The sequence below is a fragment of the Hemicordylus capensis genome, chromosome 2 (assembly GCF_027244095.1).
Source record: "Hemicordylus capensis ecotype Gifberg chromosome 2, rHemCap1.1.pri, whole genome shotgun sequence".
Lineage (NCBI taxonomy): Eukaryota > Metazoa > Chordata > Lepidosauria > Squamata > Cordylidae > Hemicordylus > Hemicordylus capensis.
Genome location: NC_069658.1, coordinates 105624413 through 105647182, shown reverse-complemented (window position 1 = coordinate 105647182; position 22770 = coordinate 105624413). Strand labels below are relative to the sequence as shown.

At 45.5% G+C, this 22770-nt stretch overlaps 1 protein-coding gene across 2 annotated transcripts in view; it reads left to right on the top strand.

Moving 5' to 3' along the window:
• C2H9orf85 (chromosome 2 C9orf85 homolog) overlaps window positions 1–22770 on the top strand; it is a 53720-nt gene that overhangs the window by 14059 nt on the left and 16891 nt on the right. Inside the window, exons 2-3 of one of the 2 annotated variants that reach the window (XR_008315749.1) lie at window positions 15815–15921; window positions 16273–16324. Coding sequence is in view for 1 of the 2 variants with exons in the window: in XM_053294027.1 (XP_053150002.1) it covers window positions 15815–15921 (107 nt within the window). In the remaining variant the exon portion in view is untranslated. The remainder of the gene's footprint in view (window positions 1–15814; window positions 15922–16272; window positions 16325–22770) is intronic. The other variant, XM_053294027.1, reaches the window with a different exon arrangement.

Below are 22770 nucleotides of genomic sequence, written 5' to 3'. Positions count from 1 at the left end.
GAAATATCTTCCATGACCTAGAATTTCTTAGAGCCAAGAGCTGCTTTCTGTATATTTGCAGAATTTGTTCGTTGTGGCTGTTTTACCTATCTGCAGGTAAGACTGACCCCGAAGGATTGCCTCATACACCTGCTCCCCCCACCCTGCTGGTCCAGGAGGTCCTGTCCTATGAGTACTTTCAAAAGGTGTGGTCTAAAACATGACAAACACTTCACTATCTTCAAAGCTTTTGCTGTTTGAATTTCATATGCCACCTATAGTTTTTTCTAGGAACTTTTGTCAATAGCCTACAAGTCAATGTATGGATATTGAAGGATTATATGGAGATATCAAGTTGCTCAGTCTTCTATTCTGTGTTTTGCCACTTCAGTAATATCAAATTAAATTAAAAACAGGATTAAACTCTGAGGATTTAACAAAACAAGCAGAGATAATAGCTTGAGTGCCTTCTAAAACCATTGCTTTTTCTGATAAGTAATTTTAAGGTCTTGGATTACTTCGTATCTGGATAGAAAAATTCATTCAACAATAGGACTATTGTACAAAGTATTGTACTTTGATTAGAACACTTGACTGCTGCTGAATCCTATATCTGTGGGTATATTATTTTATATCTGGACACCTCAGTAGCTTCTCTGGTGTCATTATGATACTTTTTAGGTTTTTTTAGTCATCAGTTAGCTACCATAGGTTTATTGTGTCTGTTTATATTCCAGAATTATGGTTCACTGCCTTGTTGATTCCAAATTCCCAGTTCATCTAAAATTGGTATTGAACCATTTAGGAAAAGCAATCTTCTGAATTGTGCAGATGAGATTAAAGCAGTTCTTTTTAGTAGACATAAGAATAGTGATTATGGGTGCATGCTGATGAAATGAGGCACTCCCAATAGACTTAGATGTCTTAATAATTTCAGGCTGGCTGCCCAAAAGTGCATTCAGCATTTAATAGCTAAAATTTGCACAACTCATAGAGCTTTTATTTACCAGATAGAAAACTAGCATTCAAAAAGTTCAATGCTCCTTTTGTTCAAGAATCAAAGAAATCTTTACCATGATCCAGAGAAGACGTTGTTGTTGTTGTTGTTGTTGTTGTTTGTATTTGAACACTTTCAATTCATCTTATATAGTCAAAATTTTCACAAAGATCTGCCTAGGAAATGAAGTAATGAGAAAATAAACAAATTACAGAATGGTAATGCAGGGCGGTGGGCAGGGGGGGACCCTCCTGGTTAATATTGTCATCCTTGCCTTTCTGAAGCACCATGAATGAAACTGCAAAGAGATAAGAAATAAACCATATGTCTCATGCTCGTATTATTCTGGCAAGTTAGTGAAAACAGGAAGTCTGCTATTTAGCATCCCCTCCCTTCTGCTGAAAGCCACCTAATGGTGCAGCGGGGAAATGACTTGACTAGAAAGCCAGAGGTTGCCAGTTTGAATCCCTGCTGGTATGTTTCCCAGACTATGGGAAACACCTATATAGGGCAGCAGCAATATAGGAAGATGCTGAAAGGCGTCATCTCATGCTGTGCAGGAGATGGCAATGGTAAACCCCTCTTGTATTCTACCAAAGACAACCACAGGGCTCTGTGGTCACCAGAAGTCAACACCGACCCGATGACACACTTTACCTTCTACCATTCTGCCAAAGCCCTTAAAGCCATGAACACCCATCAGTTTTCTTTCAGCTGAGCCATCCTGTTCAGAACATTGCATGCAAACCTTCTTCCACTGTATAAATGCTTTCAGTAGTCATATTACCACTGTAATTCTTGTTTGATAATGGAGTTTGAAAGATTAGACAAAAGAAATGTCACTGAGTAGATCAAGTAAAGAAATATTTGTGATTCTATTGTCCAGCTTGAGATTAAAGCTGTAACATGACTACTAAAGTGCTCTGTGGTAGCATAACCCTTTCTGGTTTCTCACTAGCTGGGACAAGAGAAACCCAACAAAAAATGTGGAAATTACACTTCTCCTTGGGTTTCTTTACTATAATACCATCTGGTCACAAGGTCTGTTACATTCCACACTTCTGTTATTGCTTGTAGTCTTTGCACAAATGATTTCGCAATCTATAACTAGCTATTGTAAAATACTAAATGTAATGTTAATCTTAATGATGAGAAATTGCAGTAAATAATTAAACACTTAGGTGAGGAAATAGAGTGGGCAGCAGGACCTCCTGTCAAGCAGCCAAAATGCTGCCAATAGGAAGCAATTTTGCTGTGTGTCCCTGTTGCCTCAGTAATCCTGATATTTTGTCGGTTAAATCAACCATCTCTATTGGAGCGTTTGGTTATTGTCTTAAGGTGATGTTACTTCCAAATACCAGGTTATCTACACGGTACCTTATGGGATGAATGTGGAGCAGCACTTTAAAATATACCATATGGCTTCAAATATTTGTTTACCCAATTCAGCTTCTTGGCTCCCCCCCCCCCGAAATACCTTCTCTCCTTGAATCATCTGTCTACAAGACACATTTTCAAATCTAAGGCACATAATGTATTCTAGCTTATTTATGTGCCGCCTGTTAGCAAAGTTGCCCCTTGGTGTGCCATGATAAAATATAATTTTGAATGCCAACACTATTTGAAAATTATTTCTAAACCTACTCTTAGAAATGCATTGAACAGGCTAAGAATGCAAGAAATGCCATCTTCAGTCTTAGATGGCCACGTCAAGAAAGTATGTTATGACTCTCATCTCTGTTCTTGTGTCAGTGACTTTGTAGAGGACATCTCCCACTTATCTCTTTTACTGTTTCATTTCATCAGTAGTTCAACTAAAATTCTAGGATTTTGTTTTGGAGGGGAAATAGCCAACTGGTCTGAAGATGGATTTTAAAAAATTAGTCTCCCATAAGATGATTCTTATGGAGGTGGGTTTTGCCTGGGCTGCTGCCAATAGTAAAATGTTTAACCTATGCTTCTGAGTCTAACAATTTAATAAAGATTTTGTGTCTCGTTTTTCCCCTGCATGCAGAATCTATTTGTACCGTGAATGTTTTATTTTTCTGTAGTTTGATTTGATATTACCTATGGCTAAAACAATAAAAGCATTTATCAATCTCTTTGTTGTCTCACAGACAGGGCAGCAGCCAGCATCTTTTACTCTTGAAGGAACTGGGGATTTCTCCCCCCACCATGAGATCTCCTATTGGCTAAATAATTACAATATTGTTCCAACACTTAATAAATGTTATTTATATCTCTGTCTAACCGTATGATTATCTGGACCTTCAAACTGGCTTCCAGCCCTAGCTGGTTTGAGATTGAAACTACCTTGGTCACCCTAGTGGATGACCTATGCTCAGAACTAGATGGTGAGAGGTGCATTTCTCTTGGTTCTGCTGTACCTCTCAGCAGCATTCAATACCATAAACCATTGCAACCTTCTGGACTGCCTCTTGGCTGTGGGGATTTGGTGCATGATTTTGGAGTAGTTCCAGCCATTCCTTGAGGGCAGGATCCAGAAGGTGGTGCTGGGGATTCTCCTCAACCCTTTGGCCTGTGGTCCAGTTTTGTATTCCATGCTGTTTAATATCTGTATGAAACCACTGGGAGAGGTCATCAGGAGATTTGGGCTGAAGTGTCAATATGTGCAGGTACATGACTCTATCTCTCGTCATCTGATCCTGGGGAGGGAGTGGATGGAGGCACTGATAGGTTAGATGTGGGCTAGTAAATCCAAATAAGGAGGAGGTACTGTTGGGTCAGTAAGAGACCCAGTCAGGATGAGTAGATTCAGCCAGTTCTTGATGGGGTTGCATTTTCCTTGAAAGAACAAGTGCAGTTTGGGGATTGTTGGACCTGGCACTGCTTTTGAATACTGAGGGTAAAGGCAGTGGCTAGGGGTGCCTTTGAACAGCTTCAGGTGGTGTGAAAAGTCAGATCTGGCCACAGTTACCCATCTGGCCATGTTACTGCAACATATTCAGGGATGCCCTTGGAGAACATTCAGAAACTTCAGCTGGTGCAAAATGCAGTGTAATGACTAATGTTCCATCTGGAGCTGTTTGCTGGGAGCATATTACTTCCATATTGAAAGAGGTGCACAGGCTGCTGATTTTTTCCAGATTCAATTTACGTTGTTGGTTATTACCTTTTAAATCCCTTAATGGTTTGGGGCCTGGAAACGTGAAGGACCACCTGCTCCTGAATGGTTCTGCCTAACTGACTAGGTCATTGGAGGGGGATCTGTTCCATATGACGATGTTGAGAGTGGCTTGATTTTCATGAACACAGGACAGGACCGCCTTTGCTATTGTTCTCAGGCTTTGGAACACTATCCTGGAGGGTGTCTGTTCTTTGGCTTCTCTTTCTGCCCTTAAGCAAAAAAAATACCTTGCCCATTTTACCCAGGCCTGTGCTGCTTTCTCTGTTCTTGCTCTGTTTTTATGGTCTGTACTGTTGTTGTTTTATGTGATTTCATGGATTTTCCTATTGTATTCTTGTTTAATACAATAGCGTGGTGTACTGGTTAGAGTGCTGGACTAGGACTGGCGAGACCTGAGTTCAAATCCCCATTCAGCCATGATACTAGCTGGATGACTCTGGGTCAGTCACCTCACTCTCAGCCTAACCTACTTCACAGGGTTGTTGTGAAAGAGAAACTTAAGTGTGTAGTACACCGCTCTGTGCTTCTTGGAGGAAGAGCAAGATATAAATGTAATAATAATAATATGACAAGTATGACAATGTTTCTCAGAATATTAATAGTCTACTAACAATCTCAGGTTCTTTTGATGATTACATTTGATTATATACAACAGATGTAACTAGTTCAAATAAACCAAGCATATTACAAAACTCATATAAAAGAGACACTCCTTGTAATACCACATACAATCTTTTCTTGATTTGTACAATGGAAATTAGCCAAGTACTTTTTAAGAATCTCATAAATTTAGCTAATCTTTTCAGATAGCTCAGATTAAAATACTTTAAAGCCAATGACTTGTTCTTTTATAACTAAAAATCTTTGTTCCAGTTTTAATTGCCACAGTGGTCCTTTAAATATTTTAGCTCCCAGTTAATCTCCCCTAGTCAACAAGTCCTGGAACTTTTAGCACCTGAACTGGGTTCATTCACTTTTCCTCTTGTTCTCTCAAGACAAAATTTAATGTTTTCAACATTAGATTTTTCCCCTGAGTTGGAGCTCATAACTGATGAGATTAGGTACTGCTCATGCTCGAGACAGGCCGGAAGTCAAACTTGCTAGTTCCTGCTGCTGGACCCCAGTTCTGGTCCTGTCTGCTTGAGGCGTGCAGGACTGAGAGTTTGCTCTCTCCGTTGGCTTTTTTCATTGCTAGTTCCTTGGACTTTTTCTTACCTTTTCAGCTGCCGCCTTCCCCCTCTTAGATTGCGCAAGGCTGGGAAGGGAGCTGACTTAGTTTGATTAATTATTTTTCTACCAAATTTGAACTAAAACAACCTTTTCCAGTTCCAATCAGCTCAATTGGCTTCCTTTTTCTTTCTTAGTTGTGTGCTTACTTTCAGATGTTTTTAGTCCTGGTTGCCTCGCTCCTTCAATGGAGCGCGCCCATGCCGAGGAGCTTCTGACCTGCTCTCTTTCAGAAGGCTCTCACCCTCCGCAGGCTTTAGAGCACGGCGCCGATGCGCCCCGAGTGTCACAAGCAGCGTTATCGGCCGCCCAAACAGAAGCCTTCCCCGCTCCGGCGGTGGCTGCCCTCATGGAGGCTCGGCGTCCACTGCACAAAGCCTCCAAAATATCCAGACATCTCAAGGAAGCAGCAAACCGAAACCTAAAAGGTGCAAAAAAGCCTCGGCGTCCCTTCGGCTGAGTGAACGCCTGTTAATACAGGCAGTGTGCAAGAAGACCATAACTTGCCGAGAGGGCTAAAAAGGGAGGCAGGGGCAACGTGCTTCCTGTGGGGGACTTAAGGACACCAGATCAATTTTTGCCCTCAATGGAGAGTGCAGCAGGGGAACAGGCTGGCCTGTGCAGTCCCTCCTTTCCCCATATTGAGCCTCACAACCCGGTGCTGGCGCCATTGGATATTGCCTGCCTGCAACTCACTGTGGACGCCCAAGAATTGCAAGAATCCTTGCCCACAGGTAATACCTTTTCCCCTCGCATGTGGCCGGCACCTCTTTTCCTGCCCGATGACACGGGCTGGTTAAAAGAGTTTTGCGTGGGAATGTCTCCCGCTGTTGGCGCAGCCCCGTCTGCTGGACACCCAGCCAGCCGCCCCTCCAGTTGCCCCCTTGCTGCCCCTGTGCCCTTGCAGGTGGCTTTCTTCCTCCTCGCCTGACTCTAGCCCTGGGCGGGAGGCCATCCCACTGCATGAGCGGGGCAGATTTGTTCCACGGGGCCATCAAGCTGGCCTCTTTCTCACCATCCCAGACAGCTGCAGTGCAGCACAAACGCCCACATGTTCCAAGGTTACCTGCCCTTCCCACCCTTCCTCTCCCCAATGCAGCCTTGCCCTCTCTCACCCAGCCCTCCCCTCCTCCTCCTTTCCAACCCGCTCTACCAGTATTACCCCCGCCCAACCGGGTACTTATTAGACCAGACTCAGATTCTAGTCAAGAGAACCAGGGGTCTCCTACATATTCAAACCCACTTGTACCTATTGACCCCGAGAGGTTAGAGGGAGAGCTATCTGATGAGGCTTCTGCCCCTGTAGCTGCAATTTCAGCACACTTATTTTCCTCGAATGATTTTGGTGTTTTACTTTCTAAGGCTAAGAGGACAGTAAATGATGTGGCTCCTTCTGCCGCTATGCAAGCTTTAGACTTGGATCAGAATGTTTTTCCCACTTTGTCTACTCTTCAATCATCGGTTCCTTTCCCTAACCTATTTAAGCAAGTCATGTTGGCGGAATGGCAACAGCCAGCCTCTTGTAGGCCTATTGGTAGTTACCCGAGGAAGCATTACACCTTCGCCCAGCAGGCTGTCTCTCTTCTGGCTGCCCCCCATATCGACCCTCCCATTGTGCAGATGGTCTCAGGGACCCTTATTAATACTGAGGGACAGGAACAATTAAAGACCATAGAGGAAATGAAAGCAGATTTACTACTAAAGAAGGCGCACAAGGCCTCTGCTACCGTAGTGAGGGTGGTGTCTGCTAATTCTATATTTGCTAGGACTTCCATTATGTGGGCAAAGGAGTTGGTGACATTGGTTCCCCCCGAAAACACCAACCTCAGGCAAGGTATTAACAAAATGGCTAAGGTGGCTGCCGTTATGGCTGACTCCAGCCTCGATTGCATTCAACAGGCATCCAGGGCTCTGGCCTCAGGAGTGACAGAGCACAGATTCCTCTGGCTGAGGAGTTGGCAGGTGGATCCCAAATCAAAGATCACCCTCACTGCCTCTCCCTATTCAGGATCCAATCTTTTTGGCCCGTCCTTGGACCCAGTCCTAGTTCAGACAAGGGACAAGAAAGCAATGCCATGCACATGAAGGGAGTCCAGGAGGACCCTTTGCTGCCCCTCCTCCTCCTTTCGCCTCCAGCGGCTATTCCACAGGGACCAGTCCTTCAGGTCTGGTGAATATAGAGGCCAAACCTTCAGGGGCCCGGCCAGGCCCCAGTGGGTTGTGGCTGACTCTCTGCGGCCGACTCTCTGCAAATCTCCGACAGATGCTTCAAAGCAGCTCCCTGCTCTCTCTTCGTTCTCCAACAAACCCAATAGTGCCCCGCACTTCAAAACAGTTCCCTGCTATCTCTATAGCCTCCTTGATTTGAATTTCTGCATTAAGACAAAAAGGGCTTTGGAAAAGTGAGCCAGGTGCAGCTTTTGGGGTGTTTTGGCATGTTGGACCAAATATTTTCATATAACTGTTTGTTTTAGGGTTTGTTTACCTTTTTTGTGAGCTGCATTCTGATGTATTGTACACCAGAGGTAGGAGGAGACATCCCATTAAACTCAAATTCAAATAAAGTAATAATTGCGTGTCCTCTAATTGCTGGCAGGAGTAGGCTGCTCTCTGCCTCCTTTGCCCACTTCCCATCCCTATAGAGAGAGCAGGGAACTGTTTTGAAGTGCGGGGCGGGCTGTTTGCAAAGAGAGAGCTTGGAACTGCTTTGCAGTGCGGGGCACTATTGGGTTTCTTGGAGAAAGAAGAGAGAGCAGGGAACTGCTTTGAAATGCTTATTGGAGATTTGCATTGAGTTGCCCCTGCAGTGAGTTGGCCATGTTGAGGTGTCCTGCAGCAAGCTGGCCGCAGCGAGTTGGCCCATTCCCGGCCCCAGTGGAGGCCTCGCCACAAGGGAGCATGCAGAAACCAAGGTGTTAGATCCTTCAACCCTACTCCCCCACACAACAAGAGGCAATGACTCCTACCCCATAGGGGGCATGCTTTCACACTTTGCGCTTACCTGGATGTCCTCCACACAGTGGCTACTGGACACCATTTTCCATGGTTATTCCATCGATTTTTATCTTCCTTCCTCCCTCCCAACAGCTACATGGTCACCCTGCATTCCAAGAGGGCAGACAAGCATGAGCGAATGAATCAGGTAATTCATCATCTTCTGGAGAAACATGCCATCGCACCTGTACCCTTGACACAAATATGCTCAGGCGTTTATTCACTCTTGTTTTGGGTCCCCAAAAGGAATGGCTCTTGGAAGGCAGTGTTGGACCTCAAGCGTTTGAACAGGTTCCTCAGGAAGAAGTTCAAGATGGAATCCCTATGTTCCGTCAAAGCAGCAGTTCTCCCAAGTGACTTTCTGGCATCCATAGACCTCTCGGAGGCGTTATTCATATTCTATATTCCCATCCTTCTGGATCACAGGGGTTTTCTCTGCTTCATTTACAATGCACAACACTTTCAGTACAGAACGCTCCCTTTCGGGCTCTCCTCAGCACCAAGAGTGTTCGCGAAGGTCATAGTGACCGTCATGGCGTACCTCTACCAACAGGGGGTGTGCATATACCTGTAGCTAGATGACATTCTGGTCTGGGCTCCATCCTTCCATCTAGCCCGCTCACATGTCCTTCAAACCCTCAGGTGCCTGAGTGATCATGGCTTCATTGTCAACACCGAAAAGCACCATCTCTGCCCAACTCAGTCTCTGCAACATTTGGGAGCAGTTCTCGACACAGTTCCAGTGCTGGTCTCCTTGCCACCGGAAAGAAAAACCAAGCTGGCTGCTCTCATTCGACCCCTCTGTCTTGCTCCTTCCGCAGACCTGATGCTCTTGTCCCAGGTCCTGGAATTGATGATAGCCTGCATAGACTGCACCCCTTGGACCAGGTGGCATGCTTTGCCCACTCCAGGGGCTTCTCCTGCCCTTCTAGGATCAGATCATGGCAGGAGCACATGTGCCAGTGCGCTTCACAAACCACGTCAGGAAGTCCTTTCGCTGGTGGCTATCCGCAGCCCTCGACCGAGGTCTCCGGTGGTTCCCCATCAGATTGTCATCACTACAGATGCCAGCCTTTCGGGCTGGGCAGCAGTCTGTCAGGCACCCAGCCCAGGGTCTATGGTCCAATGAAGAGACAAAGAGGGGGCTCAATTGGCTGGATTTCAGCACAGCCAGGCGGGCCCTGCTTCACTTTCATCAGCTTCTGGAGGGCAGGAATGTGCTACTTCACACGGACAACATCACAACCAAGGCCCACATCAACTGCCAGGATGGCACTCTCTCCAGAGTGCTGATGAAAGAAGCAACCCGCCTCTTTGATTGGGCAGAGATGCTTCTGTTGTCAATACTGGCAGAACATCTCGGCGGCATAGACAGTACCCAGGCAGACTGGTTCAGTCACCAACAGGTGGATCTCGCAGAATGGTCACTCAATCCAGCAACATTCGAGCATATCACAAGTCATCTGGGCTACCTGATATTGGAACTCTTCGCCACCAAGACCAACACGCAGCTTCCCCGCTTCTTCTTACGGTTCCTCAGTCACAAAGCAGAGGACACGGACACTCTCACAGCCCACTAGCCACCAGGACTCCTCTATGCATTCTCTCCACCGACCATCTTCCCAAAGGTAATCACAAAATTGCTCCTAGAGCACACTGAGCTCATCCTAATAGCTCCTCGCTGGACTAGACAGCTTTGGTTCCCAGATATGCTCAATCTGTCGACCCACCCCACCCCACCCACCAGCACCTACAGCTTCACCAGGACCTACTGACTCAAGGTCCTATGGTCCACCCAGATCCAGTCTGGTTCCAGCGCTGTGCCTGGAGGTTGAGTGCGAGAAGTTGATTTCAGCAGGCTTTTCCTCTCAAGTGCAGAATACCACCAGCCAGCCCTCCTCTCAGAGAATCTACCAAGCCACATGGGCGGCCTTCTCCAGGTGGTCCTGCAGGCATCATCAAGACCTCTGGTTGGCAGGAATCCCGGAGGTGCTGACCTTCCTTCAAGAGGGGATGGAACTCCAACTCAGACCCAACATGCTGAAATGCCAGGTGTCTGCCTTGGCTTCAGTCCTGGACCTCTGCTCTCCAGCCTCCAATACTCTTCACCTCCACATTTTGTGTTTCCTGAAGGGTGCCTCCAACCTGCCCCCCTCCCCCATCCAACATTTTCCTTCCTGGAGTCTCAACAAGGTCTTGAACGCCTTGACCCAGCCACCATTTGAACCTTTAGTGTCCATTCCTATCAAACTCCTCTCATACAAGGTACTTTTTCTGACAGCCATCACATCCGGACGTAGGGTCTCAGAATTGGGAGCGCTGTCTATACGCAAAGAACTATGTATTTTTCAACCTGATTCAGTTGTGCTGAAACCTGATCCTATCTGTCTTCCTAAGGTCAACTCTGTTTTCCACTGGTCACAGGACATCATTCTTCCCTCTTTCTGCCCCAACCCCCGGCACCATAAGGAGAAGCTCTGGCGCAAATTGGACATGCACTGGGTGGTCAATTACCTCAATGGTGCTTAATTACCTGGGTGCTTAATTACCTCAATCACACCAAGGACTGGAAGTGGTCAGACTTGCTTTTTGTGTCCTTCCAGAACCCGTCATTGGGGCAGAAGGTTTCTAAGGCCACCTTGGCAAATTGGATCAAATCTTGCATCAAGATAGCTTATGAAGCACGGCGGCTGCTGGTGCTGGCTGGGATCATGGCTCACTCCATGCGTAGTGTGGCTGCTTCCACGGTGCTGGCTGGGATCATGGCTCACTCCATGCGTAGTGTGGCTGCTTCCACGGTGCTGGCTGGGATCACGGCTCACTCCACATGTAGTGTGGTCGCTTCCATGGCCTTCTCTGCCCATGCTCCACTGGTGGACATCTGCAAGGCTGCAACATAATCCTTGATTACTCCATTTATATGCGATTATAAAATTCAGTCCTTTTCACTTCCACAGGAGGCATTTGGCCGTACAGTGCTTCAACAGGTGCTCTGATGACATCCTACCCTCCCTACAAACTGCATACCACTTGGGCATGTCCCATCAGTGATGAGCTCCAGCTCAGGGGGAAAAGGAACATTGGTCTTACCTGTGAAAGGTTATTTTTCCCTGTAGCTGGAGCTCATCAGACCCTCCTAGATGTCATATCTGGGAGGCCTCACTTTTCTGTATATATGTTTGCTGCCATGGCAAGGAGGGCAGCTGCTTTTGGGTGGTGGAAGCTCCCAGGAAATGGAATACATAGTTTTTCCCTCTCTGGCTCCCCATCTCGGCTTGTCTCTTCTTCCATAACCTTTCTTTTCTGTAGTTGTTTATTCTCAGTATACTTATTTTGCTGTCTCATATACTGTACTTCTTCACTACTGTCCCAGAACTGGAGATTGGTAGGAACTAGCAAGTTTGCCTTCTGGCCTGTCTCAAGCATGAGCAGTACCTAATCCCATCAGTGATGAGTTCAAGCTACAGGGAAAAAGAACCCTTCACAGGTAAGACCAATGTTGCTTTCTCTATTGATGGACTTATCATGCCCCTACAACTTTTTCTTTCCATTACTTTGTCTCCTGTGTTTTAACTCATTTGTAACTTAATTGTATACATTCATAATGTGTAAAATACTTGTTCTGTGTTTTTTCTTGCCAAAACGTGACTCTGACCTTGAGCTCTGAGTAATCTTGGCTTTCTCTATTCTTGTATTGCCTCCATAAAGAAGCTTTCATTGAATGAACCAGACAACTTAAACCATCCTTCCAGATACCAGACTAACAAAATAATTTTTTCCCATTTGCATTCCAAAGTAGTTTATATTTTTCAAGCAAAGCTTCTCTTTTTCTTCGGTATAGGGAGGTCGTCCTCTTAACACTGGGTTGTCAGCCACTGCATGCTTAAAAATTGTTTTACCAAATTTATAATTGTACTTTATAATAGTAGAGAGTTATTTTATTTTTTATTTTATTTATTTATTTTACATTTTATATCCCGCTCTTTCTCCAAGGAGCCCAGAGCGGTGTACTACATACTTAGGTTTCTCCTCACAACAACCCTGTGAAGTAGGTTAGGCTGAGAGAGAAGTGACTGGCCCAGAGTCACCCAGCTAGTTTTATGGCTGAATGGGGATTTGAACTCGGGTCTCCCCGGTCCTAGTCTAGCACTCTAGCCACTACACCAGATGAGCTGTGCAAATGGGGAATCATGAGAACTAAGCTTTTTTTTTACAGATGGTTCCTAGTCCTTATGGCTGTGAGGGTGAGCTTGAAAGCACATGAACAACCTCAGAATCCATCCCCCTCCTCTAGTGGTTAGAGATTGCCCCTGTGTAGCTAAAACAGTAATGGTCGCAGGATAATTATGAGGGTAAATGGTTTAATTCCAGGGAATGATTTCAGGACTGTAAAGGCACTGGGCATACAACCAGAACTTCCTTTGTAACTTTCACTACTGCATTGAGTCAAGCCAGTTTTAATGCTCATCAGTGGTTTTCCTCATCAGCCTGCGAATTGCAACTTTGAAAAGAGCTCCACGTGAGATTCTCTGTTGTGCATTTAATTGCCTAATCATTTGGAGCTTGGCAGAATATTGCAAAACACTTAGCACTTCTAACACGTGCCATGTAAATGAATAAGGTCTTACTGTTTTTAATGTGGGATCTTATGTGTAGTGCAATTAGTCCTTCCTTTAATTTGGCCAATTTTTAAAAAAGTGTTAAGTATCTCTCAGAACAACAGTTGTGATATTTTGTTTATCTTCATGAAAAGAGGAGCTGTTATTTCTTGCCTTTGTTATTTCTTTCACTTCTCAGTTCCTCTCCGGTTATAAAGGGTCAGTCACAGCATATCTTGGATTATCTGCTGGCAAGCACTACATGAGCCAGAACTGGAAAGAGATTTCAGGTTCCAAGAAGGGGATGTACTCCCTTATGGTGCTGTGAAGAACTTGAAAAGACTTAATAGCTACAGTAGAAGAGAATTCTCTCTGAAGTTGTTTTGGGACAGTAGGAAAAGTGTTCTTCTGCAACCACTTGTGTTCTCTTTTGGGATAGCCAAGTCACCACCTCACATTAGCTGCAAGAGAAAGTTCACTGAGTTGTTACTTAGGAGAACAACAACATAAGGAGAGTTGAGGTAACTTGGTGTGATGCTGCTTTTACATTAATGCATGATGTTTAGTACTGGAGTAAACACCTTTAATAAGAAAGTTGTCAGCATTGTTTATTTTGACTGATTAGAAACATGCTCCCTTTCATCCTTTCTCCTCAATGGCTGGAAGGGAAAGAGGCTCAGTAAAGAATGGCTGTGACTTTGGCTAGACCTGATGTTATGATTATAACATGTTCTTACTTTAGTATGGTACACACCACTAAGTGTGAGGTGCTGTTAAGGACAGTAGCTTTTGCTGCAAGTCATAGTGTCTAAGAGGTAACCAGACAATGCAGTAATTAGTGTCCACATATGCAGCTACAATACTGTATGAACTGCAGTGCTCTAACTCAAGTACAGTCCATGTAATTTAGTGCTCTCTTTCAAGGTCTGGAGTTCATGGGTGTGATCATTAGATCTTGCCCTTTTGCAAACACATGATTTATCAGCTCTTTTGTTAAGGCCCAGTATGGTGTAGTGGCTGTAGTTCTTGGTTTTGATGTGGGTGTCCCAGGGAAAAACTCACTTAGCCATAAAGTTCTCATGATAAACCTAAGTTTGTCTTATCTCTACCTCACAAGAATATTGAGGATAAAGGTGAATGAGTGGTGCTGACTATAAGAGACTAGAGCATAAGTTGAGGACACTAAACATGAAGGCCAGAATTCAAAGAACTGTGCAACCAGATCCAAGGCGGCTCTGGGCTTGTATTTCTTGAAGTGTCCCTGAATGCTATATGGTAAACTTAGTTTGAAACAGAGGAAATTTTTAGAAGCAGCATGTCTATTAGGTATGCCCAAGCCCTTGTGTTGCTCCTAACAGAGATGTTTGGATTCTGGCCAGTAGTAACTAAGGTTAGCCTGGGGAAGAAAAGACAAAGGGTAGCAATGATAGCCACCTGAAGAACTGTATCACATAGGAGGAGTGGGCCGTGTTGCTCCTGAGGGCAGGACAAGAACAAAGGGGTTGAAACTGCAGGCATGAGCAATTTCCTAACTGTAAAAGCTATTTGACAGTGGGGCAGTCTGCCTTTTGCAGTGGTTGGCTTGCCTCCTCTAGAGGTTTTCAAGCAGATGCCATCCATTAGGAATATTGTAGGAGTGTGCTGCAGTGAACAGGGGGTTGAACCAGGTCTTGACACTTTTAATTTAGATCTAGGACCAGCTCATTGTCCTGGATCTAAACAACTGTCCATTGCCTGGGAGCCAAAATTGACAAAATTACCAGACTTCGTGACATCCATTGAGGAGGAGGACGGTAAATGGGCTTGTTTTCTGCTTTACAGTAACATACTTAGAATCAGAGCTTCCTGTGGCAAGTAAAGATACTATTAAATAACTCTGTCTATGAATATCTTAGTCTAGGTGCCACAGTTAAATTTCTAGGTGCCATGGCTCCTTGGCATCTGGGATGTTGCAAGTCCTGGGCTGAACTATAAGATCTCCAAGATTCCTTCCAACACTAAATTACTATGATTCTAAGGCCGCTGTTCGTATTGACTTGCTCCTTGTATCACCTTTAAAGAAGTTGACTATGGGAGTTGGCATAACTATGGCAATAGGTGGGTTAGTTGACTAATTCTTGCCATACAGTTTCAGTTTCCTCCACCAATCCAGAATAGGGATGGGTAGAATGTTTCTAGCTTGAAATGTTCCAATTTGAAACAGAACGACCCTGTTCTGAGCATGATCAGCACCACCACTGATCATGGCTGGTGCACATGGTCTGGGGTGCATGTGCAGAGGCCAGAAGAGCGCCGTAGGTGGGGCTGCCTCAGCTTGAGATGCTGGGCGGGCTGCTGCTCACAGGGGTGCACAGGTGTGAGCAGCAACCACATAATGATTTTTAAAGGTACCTCCCACTGCCCCTCACCCGGAGTCCAAAATGGTGCACTGAACACTAAATTTCAAAGCTTATTCCATATGAACAACTGATTCAACCGGTTGTTCTGACAGAACATTCCAGGCACTTGCGTTTTGTTCCGAACTTGGAATGGAACGCAAATCCATTCTGTACACATCCCTATTCCAGAGAATTATGCAATGAATGCTGTACATTAACAGGTTTTTTCAGTGAGGCCCTCATGTATCTCTCTCTCTCTCCATGGCAGAGGTGTTTCAAAATAATTTGCATTGCAGGGATTGCTATTCAAGAGAAGACTAACTGTAGGTGTACATAAAGCATCTAGATGTACCAACTGGAAGCTCTTTTTATTGTGTCCTGTGACTAGATGACTAATAAAGTATCTTTTAAAAATAGTTCCTCAAACTAAATAGTTGCTTACTTACATGGTTAGCTACAATTCGGTAAATGCAAACTCTACTGTTTCTTGTAGAAAATTAATGCAAAACTACATGAAGGGCTATGTCAACATTGTAAGGATGTCCTGGAATGGCGCGTGAAATTCAACAAGTACAAACCACTAACAAAGCCTAAAAAATGGTAAGTGAGTTGGTGTTTCATTATTGTTAACTGGTAATATAATTATGTACCTTAAGTGGCGCAGCAGGGAAATGACTTGACTAGCAAGCCAGAGGTTGCTAGTTTGAATCCCCACTGGTATGCTGCCCAGTCTATGGGAAACACCTATATCAGGCAGCAGTGATATAGGAAGATGCTGAAAGGCATCATCTCATATTGCGTGAGAGGAGGCAATGGTAAACCCCGCCCTGTATTCTACCAAAGAAAACCACAGGGCTCTGTGGGCACCAGGAGTCAAAATCAACTTGACGCACACTTTACTTTACCTTTTCTCAGCTTAATATACCTTTTTCTGTTTCTCTTGGTATACAGAATGTTTCCTTGTTCATCATGGGCTGTGAGACTGTGCTTCAGTAGAGTCAAGGTATTCTGAATAGAATATGCAATTGAGCAGTAATTATAAATTAGAAATATGCTGCCTTAGATTACATTTTCTTTGGGCAAATGGCCGTTTACATTTAATTTGTCCTCAAAACTATTCATGTTATTGTAAAATAATTTTTTCTAACAAGACTAGTGTAGTAAGCCAAAACTAGAGCTTCTCAAATTTCACTGCAGCCGTTCACTGCAATACCAAGACAGACTGGCCTTTTTTCACATTCAAGCACATAGGGGCCTACAAAGCAACCCTATGGTCTCTGAGAGAAAGCATAAGGGGCTGAACATCTATCTGATCTCTTCCATCCATGTATATATTGCTCCATGGCACCAGGGCTGCAACTTTCTGAATCAAAAAGGTGTGGATGGTGGGTTATCCCTTTATTTTCTCATTAGAGGTTCAGATGCAAACTTGGAAGATCAAATCCAAATCAACTACCTTGTGCCTCTTTAGGGAAAATTCATCTTACTTTTGAGAATCATAGGAATAAATAAAGGAAAAGCTCATATGTCATAATATCAAAGAAAGATGACAAATGCAAGGCATCCTCTATAATAAAGAGCCACGGTGTAATCCTGTGTCTCCCTGCCCGTGTCTTTCTCGGCCGTTCTGGGCATGCGCAGAGCGCATGCCCAGAAAGTCCGAGAAAGATACGGCCGCAGAGACACGGAAGCCATGTTGGCTCCCGGAACGCAAAGAGGAGAAGCGGGGACCAGGGAGGGCAGAGGTGGCAGCGGCGGGGCCAGCCCTGCCGCTGAAGCGGCCGTTTGGAGCTCAAAGGCCGACATGTGGGAACCGGTGGGGTGGTGGGAGCAGCCCGGGCCCGCAAGCGTGGCAATGGTGGCGGCGCGAAGGCCGGCGGCAGTAGGGAGACCCGGACCTCGGCCTCCCCGTCACCCTCGCCCTGCCCGCCTCACCCGGAATCGCCGGCTGACTCTGGCAGCCGAGTCACTCCCTGGAGTGACCTGGGCAGCTGCCGCTGCTGGCGCCCTTGGTGGTCGCCCGGCAATGCCCATTCCTCGGGGAAGCAAGAGGGAGGGAGGTTGTGCAAGGCAGACTTCTCCCTTCCCGGTCCCTGGATGCCAAGGAGGAGGAGATTGAGGGGCCACGAAAGGAGCCGCAGTGGCGCCGTCTCCTGGGCTCCAGCCGCCTCTGCTTACTAGGCACAGGGCTGCTTTTCCAGGCCACCCCTGGGACGGATCACTCGCCTTGGTTGCCTTCTGAGGAGGTGCCTCTTTCAAACTGTGTGTGGTCCCTTCAGATTGCAGCCCCGTCCTTGGCTTTCTAAAAGCGAAGCCTACTCGGAAGAAGAACGGGATACGATCCATCCAGCAAACAAAAATAAACATGAAACAGAAGCATCCTTGCTGGACCGTGAGACCCCTTTCAGCCAACTCGGCATGATTCTAAATGTCACGGGCGAAGCAGCTTTGTTTTCTTTTAAGAGACACAGGCAGCATTTGCCACGATGGTTTAATCAATTTGCACTGGAACATTGCAAACCATGGCAACAGGATATTAATTTATTCATATTTTGAGCCTGCCCATCACACAGGTTAAGTTTTTAAACCTTCTCATAAAATATCCAATTAAGCTTAAAATAAATGAAGCATGTCAAACTAAAAATCTTATCGCCTTAACCCCTTGTGAGAAATCAGCCAACATGAAGATTTATCTTCTGATAAATCTATGAGTCTCATATGGTTTGGCTAAATAGACTAGTTATAATTCACAACAGTGTGATTGTTCCTTAAAAGCAGCTACTTTATTACCATGGTTGCTCAGCAGTTGCTTCCTTGTTATCCTTTGTAGGAACATAAGCACCACCTTGCTGGATCATGTCTGAGGCTTATCTAGTCCAGCATTTCACACAGTAGTTAGATGTCTTTGAAAGCCATGCAACTAGGAGATGAAGGCATGCTCCCTCCCCTGATCTTGCTCATATGCAACTGATATTCAGAGGCATCCTGCCTCTGAACATGGAGGTACCTATAGCCATTAGGACCAGTAGCCATTGATAGACTTGTTCTCCATACATTTGTCTAAGCCTCGCTCAAAACCATCCAAGCTGGTTACCCTCACTACCTCCCATGGCAGAGAATTCCATGGATTAATCATGCACCATGTAGAAAAAGTACTTCTTTTTGTCAGTCTCAACTTTCCCGGCAATCAGTTTCATGGGAGGAGCCCTGGTTGTTGTGTTGTGAGGGAGGGCGAGAACTTCTTCCTATCTACATTCTCCAAACCATGCATAATTTTATACATCTTGATCATCTCTCCCCTTAGCCTTTCCCCCCCAAAACTAAAAAGCCCCAAATATTGTAGGTAGTAAGGCTTTACCTTGTAAGGAAGGTATTCTAGCCCTTGATCATCTTGGTTGCCCTCTTTTGTACCTTCTCCAGTTCTGCAAAATCCTTTTTGATATATTGTGACCAGAACTGGTCATAAATATAGGTTTGCATTAAAGCATAATAATATTAGTAGTTTTATTTTAAATTCTTTTCCTGTTGATCCCTAGTATGGAATTTGCCTTTTCCCACAGCTGCTGCACACTGCATCAACATTTTCAGTGATGCACAACCCAAAGATCCTTCTCTTGGTCAGTCACTGACAGCTCAGACTTGTATATGTGCAGTTTGGATTCCTTGCCCCAATGTGCATCACTTTACACTTACTTACATTGAGCCACTTTGCCATTTGGTTGCCCACTTAACCAGTTTGGAGAGATCATTCTGAAGTTCCTCACAATCTGTTTTGGATTTCAGTACCCTAAATAGTTTAGCGTCCTCTGCAAATTGGACACCTCGCCTCTTACCCCAATTTTATAGATAATTTATGAATAAATTAAAAAGCAGTGGTCTGACTACAGGTCCCTGGGGGAACATCTCTCCATTGTGAATATTGTTGATTGATTTCTTGCCCTTCAGCCAGTTACTAATCCATGAATGAATCTGTCCCCTAATCCCTTGACTGCTAAACTTACTCAACAGCCTCAAAGGCTGGCCACCTCCAGCCTCGGGGGTGGGGTGCCTCTGGGTACCAGTTGCGGGGGAGTAACAGCAGGAGAGAGGGCATGCCCTCAACTCCTGCCTGTGGCTTCCAGCAGCATCTGGTGGGACACTGTGCAAAATGGGATGCTGGACTAGATGGGCCTTGGGCCTGATCCAGCAGGGCTGTTCTTATGTTTTTATGTTCTTATAAGGGACTTTGTCAAAAGCTTTTTGAAAGTCCAGGTATACTGTGTCAACTTTATCACTTTTATCCACATGACGTTCTCATTAGTGGTGTGCACGGACCGGTTCGGGGCCATAGAAAAGGCCTCCGGGCCGGGCCGGAACTTTGGCGGTTCGGCAGGGCAGGGGAGTGTGTCTTTAAGGGGGGGCGGTAGTGCTTCTCCCCCCCCCCCCGCCGCTCTTCCCCCTCCAGCGTTGGAGTTGGCAAAAATGTTCTTGGGGCGGTAGAGTTCCTCCCTGCCGCCCCTGCCCCCGTCGTTGTCTGTAAGGGTTAAACTAGAAAGAGCTGGCGGTGCAAATGCGCCCTTCGCAGTGCGTGCGCTTGTATTTGCCGCTGGCGCGCGCGTGCCACTTAATGTCATGCGGTGCGTGTGCCAGCGGCGGAGACGAGAGCGCGCGCCGCAAAAGGCACATGCGCACCACCAGCTCTTTCTAGTTTAACCCTTACAGACAACGACGGGGGCAGGGGTGGCAGGGAGGAACTCTGCCGCCCCAAGAACATTTTTGCCAACTCCAGCGCCGGAGGGGGAAGAGCGGTGGGGGGGGGTATAAGCACTACCGCCCCCCCTTAAAGACACACTCCCCCCATTGCCGGACCACGCTTCTGTGGTTCCGTGCACATCCCTAGTTCTCATGGCTAAACACTAAAGGTTTAGTAAGGCAAGACTTAGTTTTGCAGAAGCCTACTGATTTTTAGCTGTGAAAAAGCATGCTGATTCTCCTCTTATGTTTAACTACTTTATATTTAATGGTGCTTTCCAACAGTTTACCCAAGACAGACGTTAAGTAAACTAGCCTGTAATTCCCCACATCCCTCTGGATCCCTTTTTGAAAAGTGGTGTATTTTACCTTGAGTACCATTTTTGTCTTTCATTTGGTAGAACAGTCCCTTGTTTGATACACAATAAATTTAAATGTATAAGTTAATGTTTTCACATCATTAACCATTGTGAATTTTAGAGGTGGAAAGAATTTCTGGAGTCTTGCAAGTCTATATTGTGTTACATTTGGTCTGACACATCTAAGAGAGGAGATGTGTCTTGTGGTAGCAAGCATGACTTGTCCACCCAGCTAAGCAGAGTCTGCCCATTTGAATGGGGGACTACTTGTGAGCACTGTAAGATATTCCCCTTAGAGGATGAAGCTGTTCTGGGAAGACCATCTAGGTTCCAAGTTCCCTTTCTGGCATCTCCAAGATAGGATGAGAGAGATTCCTGCCTGCAACCTTGGAGAAGCCACTGGCAGTCTGTGTAGACAATACTGAGCTAGATAGACCAATGGTCTGACTTGGTATATGGCAGCTTCCTATGTCTACACTATCTATATGTGCATCTGTGCTTGGACTAGAGTTGGAAGAATTAGCTCTGAAAACCAGTCTTACAAGTGTGCATCACAAGGTATCACAGGCAAATGTCAATGTTTGCGTTAGCCAAAGGAGCAACAGACTTTGAGACAAGCCTTTTTGAAACAAAGAAATGAAGCTTGATATAAAGTGCAAATGGAAGTATAGTAGAACCGCGTTATCTGCAGAATTGCGTATCCGCGTTCAGGAAAAAGACACCCAACCTCGCCATACACCAGGGGGTGGAGGGGGGACACATTGACCTCACATATCCATGGGTCAGAGGTGGCCAGAAATGATCATGGAGGTCATTTCCAGCTGCCATTTTTTCATTGGAGCCACAAAATGGCTCCTATCTTAACACAAACAAATTGTTCTAGTAAAAACTAACCAGCCTACTTTTCTTTCACTGTGGACTAAATTTAGTCTACATCTGGACTAAATTTGGTGTAAATCAAGGTCCACAAGTTAGATCTCTTGCACCTCAAATGTTCATGTGTCTGCCATCTTGAATTGGGGTGAATAACATCATTACAAACTGCACCATTGAGGTGTCCCTGTGTGTCACTCACGGCAACTGTACCTAATTTGGTTTAAATTGCTTAGGCACAAATTAGCCTGCTTGCTCCTCAGATGTTCACGTGGCCGCCATCTTGAATTGGAGTGGATGACATCATCACACACCACACCATTTGGGCATCCCTATTTGTTCCTACAGCTGTAGCAAATTTGATTTAAGTCGGTTAAGCGGTTCACAAGTTAGCCGTCTTGCACCTTAAAAGTTTGTGTGTTTGCCATCTTGGAATGGGGTGGATGACATCACAAACTACACTGTTGGTGTCCCTACAACTGTACCTGATTTGGTTCATATCGGTCTAGATGTTGAGAAGTTCATGGGGGGACACACGGGCACACACAGAGAATGCTGGGTGATCTCAAAATGGTGATGTTTGGGCATTCCAGGGGCACAGCACAACTTGGGGGGAGCAGCAAAATATAGTCAGTAGCCGCCCCGCCCCCCCGCACGTTCCCCCTGAAAATCAGACAATTTTCTTCAATTTAGAAGCATCTTCAGTCGACCGGAAACCTAACCCAGCGAATATATTGACTTTAACGCCTCAGTATCTGCAGTTTCCATATCCACAGTACAACTGCAGAACGGATCCCCCACAAATATCGAGGTTCTCCTATATTTGGTAATTATGGTAATACAAGAATTATTTACAGCTCCCTGAGACCAAACAAGGATAGAGAGGGGGAACAGCCTGGTAGCTTGTGCTGAGATATGGTCAAAGAGGAAGGGGGGAGGGAGAAAAGAGCACAGACTGAAAGAGGAAGGAAAGTTACCTGTCCTTAGTCTGCTGTTTTGTGTGTGAAGCCAAGAGAGTATTTCTGAGCATGGGGGTTGAGAATCTGGGGTCCCTTATCAGGCCCCGCTGTTGGAGGGCAACAACTGGCAGCAGGGTGCAGGTGCAGCACTCAAGATTGTGGCTCTGTTGAGCTCACAGCCAGCAAGGCCATGTGTCACCTGAAGATTCAGGATGCCAAGGTCACCCAGGGCAGTAGAGAGCAGGATTTCATGCAAACTGTTCCACTCCAGGAGGGTTAGAAGCTTAGTATTTTCAACTCAGCTCTGCAGTCCAAGCAGTTCAGGGATACAGTAGCCCTGTGATTCCAGCTCAGAGATGGTGAAGACAGGTGAATGCAGATGCAGACATCCATCTGGATGAATTCTCTGGAGCAGTGATTAGGCACCCTGCACTGTCAAAGCCCCTCAGCAGGCTTTGCTACTTCTCAGAGTGATCAGAATAATCAAACGGGAGCTGTGTCTTGAGAGAGATCATACCAAGAACAGA